Source organism: Cenococcum geophilum, assembly GCF_001692895.1.
Source record: "Cenococcum geophilum 1.58 unplaced genomic scaffold K441scaffold_45, whole genome shotgun sequence".
Lineage (NCBI taxonomy): Eukaryota > Fungi > Ascomycota > Dothideomycetes > Gloniales > Gloniaceae > Cenococcum > Cenococcum geophilum.
In genome coordinates, this window is record NW_027137603.1 from 290,849 (window position 1) to 300,758 (window position 9,910).

The 9,910-nt window shown below is 35.2% G+C and overlaps 2 protein-coding genes across 2 annotated transcripts; both read right to left on the bottom strand.

Annotated features, from left to right (window-relative positions):
• Positions 1-111: 111 nt before the first annotated feature.
• On the bottom strand, positions 112-273 carry K441DRAFT_577988 (uncharacterized protein; the record flags this gene model as incomplete). The annotated part of the gene is made up of 1 exon (XM_067644274.1): positions 112-273. A coding segment is annotated over one exon (162 nt), but the record flags the coding sequence as incomplete, so codon positions are not given.
• An 8,597-nt stretch (positions 274-8,870) lies between these two features.
• On the bottom strand, positions 8,871-9,239 carry K441DRAFT_578404 (uncharacterized protein; the record flags this gene model as incomplete). The annotated part of the gene is made up of 2 exons (XM_067644288.1): positions 8,871-8,975; positions 9,090-9,239. Coding segments are annotated over 2 exons (255 nt in total), but the record flags the coding sequence as incomplete, so codon positions are not given.
• Between the last annotated feature and the right edge of the window lie 671 nt (positions 9,240-9,910).

Below are 9,910 nucleotides of genomic sequence, written 5' to 3' on the forward strand. Positions count from 1 at the left end.
GGACTTTAGTATTCCTACCTATCGGCCGTTAAGCTTCCGTTGTGCTAATTCCTTAAGCTCTTTGTAACTAAATCTTGCCCCACTAGTAACTGCCTTTATTAGGAAACTGGCCTAAAGGCCCCATCTCGTATTAGCGCCTAAGGGAGGGTATTTTATAGCTATACGTATTCTGCTTCGCATTACGTTATTAAAGTCTTTTACACAATTAGTAGTGAGGATTATAATTCCTTTATAGTATTTAAGTTTCCGCAGAAAAATTAAAGTTAGGTTGTTGCCTATATAATCTAATAATCGTTACTTTATAAATATGTTAGCTTTATCTAATAAAAGTATAGTATTCTAATAGCTGGCCAGCTGGAAAGCGCAAGAAAGCTGAATTTCAACCTCCTTTATGTTGGTGGCTAGGTCCCCACTAGACAACTAGAAGAGTTAGGTAAATAGTAGCAGTTTAAATAAGTAGGGTATACTGTGTAAAGTGGCTTTTATAGCTCTTCTAAAAGTCCTTTTATAGTTAAGGTCTTTCTAACTCTAGGAGGACTACTAATATTCTATATTAGTTTTCTCTAAGTATAAAGTAAAACGGAGCTCGTATTATAGTAGTATAATTAAATTACGTCCTTTGCCTGGTATAAAATTATTAAACTAAGCCCTATTTGCGTAAGAAGCTGCAAGAGCCTAAATAAGCTTCTTCCGGTCCTCTGGGATGGCAAGATTCCGAAAGGAGAGGGGATTCCACTTAATATTGCTAATATTGTTAACAGCAAACTCCACTATGGGATATTAAATTAGCTTTATAGTCTTCTTAGCTTATAAATCTAGGAACTTATACTAGAGCTTATTATTAAGACTAAACCCTAATATAGTTGGGCTATAAATAAGCAAGTCCTTATATTTTAACTCGGTAGGCTCCTTACTATTACTTTTAACTTTATTAAGTTTTTTCTTAGCCGGTTTGTTAAAACAAATCGTCTAAATGTCGTTGGTTTGGTATTTTCGCTACTTATCAATACTAGGTTTGGCGTAGTTTGGATTATTCTCTTAGAAAAGTACTGGGTTAACTATAATCTAACCATTAACAGATAATTTGGAGGGCTTTCCTTTCTCTATATAAAAGGCTTCACCTTTATACTATTAGTAGTGCGTCCCTATTAATAAAATAAATTTATAACCGCTATTAGTAAGTTCTTGCTTCTCCTTCTTTATGTTAGGGTAATATTTAAGGGGAAAATATGCAAGGCTGTGTATTAGCTTTAATCCCTAGAACTTCTAAATAGTAGCTATGGTTACAGCCTTACTAAATTTTTTGCTATTAAAATTTAGATACTGACCTTAAATGCGGAAATATTCATTTCCTTTATCGTCCTCTTTCACCTTACCCGAGTTAAATCTCGTGCATCTATACTTCTTGGTGCTATAGTATTTCCTATATACCAATTTATTTGACTTAAAAAGAGTCCAAAGCAGATTAAATGTAATTTCTCCGCTATCTTATAGTGATTTAAGGCGCTGTTTTGTTAAGGCATATATATTCCTAATATAGTTTACTAAGAGGTTAAGGTAGGTGCTGTTCTCTGGGGCTCCCTTATAAGCTTTTAGCTTGGGAAGGAAGTAGTATAATATATTCTATTTTACCTAGTCTTAAGTTAGCAGCTAATCTAGGGCCTAATAAATAGGGTTTTATACCGTAGGTTTGTCTTCCTTAAGAAAAGTTTTATCTATACCTTATAGAACGGACCTAAGTATATCCCGTAGGCCTTTAGACTTAACGTTAATAAGGTGCGTTATACGTTTAGTCTTCTTATTTGTTATTTTACCGTTAGTAATATAAATCCGGTAGCTATTTTTGTGCTTACTAATATATATACGAATAACAAATATATATTCGTTATATGCGTCCACCTTAGAAGGTACTGTAGAGGATTTAACTATCTTATACTTTGAGGTTGTATCATCCTAGCTACGTACGGCAAATCAGCTAGGGTTATACTTTCGGTTTAGCAGAGATATACATTTTATTAACTATCTTATACTCTACCTTTAAAGCTTAGGCTCTTGGTTCTTAAGGTTAGGAACTGTCTATAGCTTAAGGCTTAGTAGCCTTAGGAGAGTCTATAGCGCTAGGTATTGCTTTTACTACCTTTAATACGTCCTTAAGCAGCTCTATAAGATAAAGGACAGTAACTAGGTCTAAGGGCGGTATAACTAGGCTAGAAAGAGGCGTTTGCGGACTTCCGTAGCTAAGAGGGGTGTCTAGAGACACCTTATACGGCTTTATAGTCTTAGGCTAGTTTAACATTATTGCTTTACAAAGCTTTAGTAATGTAGTGCTAAATTAAAGTATAAAATTGGTAATAAGCTAAGTGTATAGAGTAAGGAGCTAAGTGTAGAGAAAATTAATGGTATTAATTCTTAAATAAGATCCGCCCTCTTTATACCTAGTAATATAATATGCCATGTAAATGCTTTCCCCTATTTATTCTAGGAGACGCCATATTATATATATTAACATTAGTTCCGATATAGTAGAGGACCAAGTAAATATTATATAATTTTGCCTTAACTATAGAAACAGAGCTAAGCCCTATATTTAGGAGCTTAGCGGAGCTTACGCCGCGGTTATATTCTTACTATTGCTGCGGAGATATCGCGAGGGCTTATATGCGGGATTCTTATTCCAACTATTAGAGTCGCGCTAAAACTGATATAACTGCATTGGTTTATATATAGTAGTGAAGGTAGATATTATAAATCGAAGGGAAAGAGATACGTATATAGCATTAGGTGCGCCTTTTAAACAAGAGAAGATTTAAATAAGCCCCTATTAAATATAAGCGACATTACTAAGCCCCATACTACTCCGCACTTTAAGCTACTAAATTAGGCTAAGGATTCTAGAGAGATATACGTGTAGAATGGAGTAGGTGCGCTGTTAAGCAATGGGAATCGTTGTATCGGGATGCAGCCGCAATTGGTCTAAACTTGGGTTCCCGCTATATGGTCTAGTCTAGTCCGGTTTAGTCGTATTTTTGTCCTACCTTAGTGTTATTCTTTCCTTATCTTATCCGCTCCGCTCCTATTAGCTCCTATCCCATTCTAGCCTTATCCGTTTGTTTTTAATTCTGCTATATCCTTAAAGTCTATTAAATTAAATAACTAGTTAATTAAATAACTTAAGAAAAAGAGAGCGATATTTAATAATGATATGTACCTATTACTCTTATACCAAATTAATGCGTTTAGATCGTGTTATAATTTACTATAAGAGGATATAGTATCCTTAGCGAAGCGGTTAAAATAAAGTTATAGTAAGAGGCTATAAGTACGCACTTTTTTAATAGATGTTTTCCTAGGCGTAGGACCTAAAGTGTTCCTATTATGCATCTTAGTAGCACCTATCTTAAAGTTATATAAAATAACGCTAAAGGGCCTCCTTCTAAAACTTTAAAGTTAGTAGAAGTCTGCCTTGCGCTTATAAGGACTAATAGTGGCTATAACGGAACTTTATAAGGCTAATTTGGTTAGTACCTTAATTTCCTTATCTTAGAAACGTTAGTTTTTAGAGATTACTCTCGCTACTAGTAGACAAACTCTTTTATCTTAAATAACTTTATTACTAATTCTTAATAGAGTAAGGCCTATCGCAAAGCACATATGCTCCTTTGTTAGAGAGTTACTTACTAGGCCTTAATACAGATCTAAACCTAGGGAGTACTCTACCTACTTAGACTCCGTAAACTATATATGCCTAGGTTATATACTAAACACTAGGTATATATAACTCTTCCACTCTTAATAACTAGTTACTTATTTGTAGTAGAGTAAGACTTAGCGTAAAAAGAAAGCGCTCTTATATTGGATATGCGAAAGATAAATGGTTTAGAAACCTCGTCCCTAAACTTTAATAATGGCTTATTTAAAGGTAGATGCCTTATTAGATTCTCGTTCTAACGCTATATTAGTTTTAAACCTTAAATTTACAGATCTCCTTAGCTTCCTATAGTAATATGAGGCTAGCTACCTAAACTTACAAATAATATATCTGTATATTGGTGTGCCGTTACTATCTATTAACATTAACTTGGAACTAACTCTTAGATTAAGTGTAAAAGTGGAATTCTCTCTTTAATTGAGTAAGGCGTTACTTTAATATATGCTTACTTTAAGAACTATAGCGGCGAAAGTACTGGATAGAAGGACTACTAAATAGCCTATAAGTTTCACTAGGCCTTATAATAACAATAATAAAACTAGCACCCTTATTTGGACCTGTGACTATGTTCCTTATCAGGTTACTAAAGACTTTAATAGCCCTACTGGCGCTGTGTTTCTTAATAAGGATTGCGTAAACCAATAAGTCTGTACTAATTGTCTCGGGGTCTATAATAAGATCTACTTTAGACTAGATAGTATTTAGCAAAAATATATTCCTGTAAGCCCTGTAATTATCTTACTAATTATATAGCCTTCTCCTTAAGCTTATAATCATCTTACGCGATATTATTAACCAGTATTATTTGACTTATCCTAGCTATAATTAGGGCCCTTATATAGTCTAGCGTGAGGCAGGACAATATATATTTGGAAAATAGTGCCCTATTATATAAAGGCCGTCTAAGATTAGATTAAGGTCTTTGTTAATAGCGTATAAGATTTAATAAGGGGGCAGGTCTCTTGGCGCGCGCTTGGTAAAATCCTGTAGTAATGTCTTAAGGTGATAATTATAGGGCCTAGTTAAGGGGAAGAAGTGTTTATATATAAGAATGCGTCTTCTACTAAGGGGAGGGCTTAGTTAAGGATATCCTCTAAAAAGGAGGAGGCGAGAACGTATATATGCTTACTAAAAGTGCTGCCTATAGGATAAGTAACTGTATAATTGCTATAAGGATGGAAAGTTACTTATATACAACTTACCTTAAAGTTTTAGAGGTATTATTAGGCTAATAAGATTTTAGAGAAGAGGGGCTGTTTGCGCAAAGCTGAAAAAGTTAAGTTAATTAAAATAAAGATAACCTATATGCTATATAGCAAACTATAAAGTGCATATAATATTTAAAAGAATATATAAGTAAAAGCGTATAGCGCGAGAAGGCGAAATAGGCCTTATTTAAAGTAATGCTAGCTATAAATATTAATGCCCAACTTATATAATGGCTACCCCTTTAACTTTTGGTAGGGCGGATATTACGTGCCTAATAGCTAAGGGTTAAGCGCTGGACCGTTAGATGTGGCTCGCCCTGGCCTATAGTATTAGTGTTAGTTAATATAAGTAGCTTTTACTTACCGTTTATAAATAATAGCTTTTACTTAGCCTTTTAACCCTTTTATAGATGTTTATGGCTAACCCTTATTTAATAAGGCGAACTGGTAGGCAACGAGTGCCTATATATGGCCAGTTTAGAACTATCCTAATTATAATTTAGGTATTAAATACACTGAAGGTTAGGTTTAAGATCGCTACTATAGACTTAATCCCTAAAGGGAGTCTAGTTAAAGAGAATGGAAAACTAAAAAAATTAATTATAGCTTCGACCCCGAAGACAGATGACTCCCTTAGATGGCTATACTTTAGCTATCTTCTGCGCTAAATCTATCCTTACTAGACCCTCTGCGCCTAATCGCCTTAATACTTCTCCTTATCTATAGTACTTTTAGGCTTGTATAGAAACTCTTACACTAATTATAATATAGGCCACAATATACTCTCCCTGCTTGGATTAGTGGGATATCTTGAAAAGCTAAGAGACTTACTTACTAAAAGAAATAAGTATACGCTATCCACTAATAGGAGAATTATGCTTGTTACCGCTGCGACAATCCTAATAATTATAGTGTATAAGGCTCCCTATAAGTCTGTCCTTTTAAGAAATTATATTGCTTTAATATGGAAGGGCTCTTCTAGCTCTCGCAGGTATAGTGCCTTGTAAATTAGAAAGATTGGAACCGAAATAAAAAGCGTATATATTAGGAAACTTCCTAGTGCTATTAAGGCACATCCTAACTGGTGGTGCAATTTTAGCTGGGATATTAAGGTGCCGCTAGCTTAGGATAAAACAATAATTACACTGGCCGAGGTGGGCATAAGGTAAAAGATTGGCCGGCCGGCCTCTGTAAGCCGTCTGTATAGCCACTATAGGGCTGAAATCTAATTCTTCTTAGTGGTTTTCTTTAGTAGGGTGGCAGCACGAACCTAAAAACTTAGTGTAGTTTATAGCAAAAATGCTAATAACCAACCTATCGGCTGGAAGGGGATCTAGGGCAGTTAAAGCTCCTAGTCCGCTAGATAGAACTAAATAAGAACGCTAATAGTGACTTAGAACGGAATAAAGCGGAGGAGTATTTAAACGATAAGGTACTTCTAATGGGGGGAATAGTGGTAGCGCCATCTAAGTAGAGAAATATTTATAGAACGTAAGTAAAAAACATTATAATACCAATAAAGCAGTATATTAAGAAGTATAAGGTAATAAATAAGTTTTGTATAGAAGTAGGCAGCGTAAGCAGGTAACTAATTAGGCATCTTTGGGAGAGCAAAGGCGGAAGGTAAAAGCCTTAGCCTCATCTAGTGCGCTATTTATTAAATATCTCCAATATTAGGTATATTGGCAATAGGCTTAAATTAAAGGATCTCTCTTAGCTAGAAGGGGGTTAGGCCGGAATAGGCTATATCCTACCCTATTCCTATCTATACTAGTCTAGTCTAGTCCAGTCCGGTCCCCTTATTTTACTCTTAAATATTAGTTAAAGTAAGTTTATAATAAGATTTTTGCCTTCTATCCCTACGTAAAGATACGCTTCCTAGACAAATACCATAAACATAATAGCCCGCGCACTATCTCCTTATATCTATTAAGACACGGTTAACTAAAGATAAGTCGCACTAGCTCCTGTATATAACTAGGACCCAGACCTAGGCCCCAGCATATAGCCCCGTACTTTAAGCCTATTACTTAGCTTAAAGTTAGGAGGATATTAGTATGATCTAGCACTCTAGTACTTGCTAGCTTAGCTATCTAAACGCCTTTATACCTGTAATATCTTGCTAATAAATTTTTTTATAGGCAATTAGCGTTCTATTCTCGTTTTCTAAGTTATTTAAAGCCTCTGATTTTAGACCTACGCATACTTTCGCACGAATCTCTTCACTCTTTAACATTTTTAGTCTTTTAGTTTGTTTAAGTTAAGGTTAAGGATACGGTATATAGTTAATTGAAGATAGTTATATGCTTGGCTCTAAGAACACTCCCCTAGTATTTCTAATATCTATAAAATCGTGTCCCTAGTAATATGTTCCGTATATAATATATAGAATAATTGCCAGCCTTTATATGTAAGTTTTTGTAGCTTTATATATTGTAGCTAATCTAGCTTTTAACGCTAAAATAGAGTAAAATTAGCGACGACTAAAAGAAGGAATTCGAGAGATAACGCGATATTATTTACTCTTATTTTAAAGATAATAGGTTTATAACGGATAATAAAGAAGATAAGGCTTTCTAAAACCTTATTAATTACTGTAACGCTTATAATAATCCAGAGAAAGTTTAATATTTAAAGGAGATACTACTTAACCTCGTTTAAGGTAAGACCTAATAAGAGATATTTATTAAGAAAATATTATAGGAAGGATAGAGATATTAAGATATGGAATTTAGATATACTACAGGCCTTAAGAAGCTCTTAGATATAACTTAGTAATAATATAGCGGTGGTTAATGGATCATCTCCCCCCGTTATAGCTGAATGTGTAATATAACTTTTATTTAATTTATTTAAAGGGGTATTATCGCTAGGTATGCCGTAATAATAGTAGAGATTTACGACTAATAGAGTAATTATATCCCGCTAGCTTTAAGAGTATTCCCCTAGCACTCTAAGCGTCTGTAAAATTTTATTACTAGTAGGACTGGGGTCTAGCTAAGCCTTGCGGAATTGGTTAATATAGGGTGGCTTTTAGTTTTACCTTTTGGAGATTCCTGTGATCCTAGTACCTGCTACAGCCCTAACAGCTATAGGAAGTTAGTAATGGCCTTATTAGTGGCGCGTGGGTAATAAGCTAAGTGCACTTATGGGAGAAGGGTTAACAGGACTATAAAGTGCACTTAGAGCGGCCTAATTTAACGCACTAGCTTATTATACGATTAATAAAATCTGACTATGCCCTCCTGCCCTTGTTTAAAGACGCGCTATTGACGTACGTTAACTAGTGGGGTTTTCTAGGCAGCCACTAATGTACGTAGTGATCGCATCTCTAAAATCTAGCGACCTGCAGATACTTAATGCATGCTATGTCCTAGCTAACCAATACGGGCGCTCCGTATTATTAGCGTTGAGAGCTGGCTAGGGGCGTGTTGTTGTAGCTAATGCTCTTAGGTATAAGATGGCTAACTTAGCTCGTCTAACGTCCGTCCCTAAGTATAGAGACGCACCTTAACTTAAGCAAAATGTATACCTATGTTAATAACCCCTACTTATACTCTAAATATAAGCAGAACCATACCTTCCCTAAATAATTATACGATTACTGCTAGGATGGCAGTGCGGTAACCGGCCCTTGTAACAATCCCACACCGGCTAAAGGGGTAAATGGATAAATAATTACCTTTGGCAGTTCTAAGAAGCCTAGGAAATACCCGCTCTGCGCTTATTATATAACCCTATCCTCCTAATTTATTATCGCCTTACTAATCTATAGGTAAGGAATATGAGTAAGCTAAGAACTAAAACTGCAATAGTTGTCTTAAGGAGGGGAGGAGCGAAGGGATAGGTTCTATTATAGAAGTTAATAGCTAAACGGCGTTAGTATATAACAGTTAAGGGAGATTAATAAGTGGTATACCTTTAAAAATATTATCTGCACTTATAAACCTGCCTTACCAGCACCCTATAATAATGTCGCCTATTAGTCCTAGACTTTTTATCTTAGGAAACTTAGATTGTTTAAACAAATTGGTAATTTCTATCTCTTTAAGCCCAAGCTTAAAGTATAGAGGTTTGCCTATTTAGATTTCGTATAGGGTAGAGCTAAGGGCAAACAGGTCCGCCTAAGTTAATTTTAGGTCGGCTTTAGGATATTTATAGCTCGCAGTCACTATAATAAATGGCTTAGAGCTATCTAATAAGGAGCTACTAAAGTTAAGGAGCTTTGCGTATAGGCTGTCGTCTAAGGAAATATTGCCGTATGTTAGATCTATATAAATAACATTTATTAAATAAATAAAGGCAAGTGCACTAGTAACTTGTTAAGCCTATTAAAGGCGTTACTTAGTATAAACTTTATAGGTTTAGATATATTAGCGGAGTCTATTTTTACTTATATATTCTAGCTAGATGCCGGATTTAAAGGTACTATAAAACTTTAGCAGACCTTTATGCCCGCTGTGTTACTAAAACCGCTTATAGATCCGTCTCTTAACTTTAATAGTGGGCTCTTCTTCTACTTAGTAAGGATATTTAATAACAGTATTAAAGGAGGAGTCTAGGTATACTATGCTCGTAAGTCCGGAGCTAAGGTAGTTCGTTATATTAAACCCGGTTAGGAATCTAATAGCGGTTATTTTTTAGTTGTGCGGTAAAGGAGTAGGGGCGGTCCTAAGTTAATATAACTTGTATAGCTTATACAAGTAGCTGTTTATTACTAGAGGGTATAATTCTTCTATAAAAGGGTTAAGAGAGGGATATTATTACTAAAACCGTATTAGGGAATATAGTTATGGCAGCGAAGTGGCTCAAAGAAGGTAGCGAGGCACGTTAGTCCGTAATGGGGAGGCGCGATTGTAAAATAGGGTAGATAACAGCGAGCTTAAAGACAGGACGGACGTGGTTAGGAGACGATGTGGTCTATTAAATGCTATAAGCAGTTTGTTATAGCTAATGCGGTCTACTATAAGTTGCGCCTTAAGAAGTCGCAGAT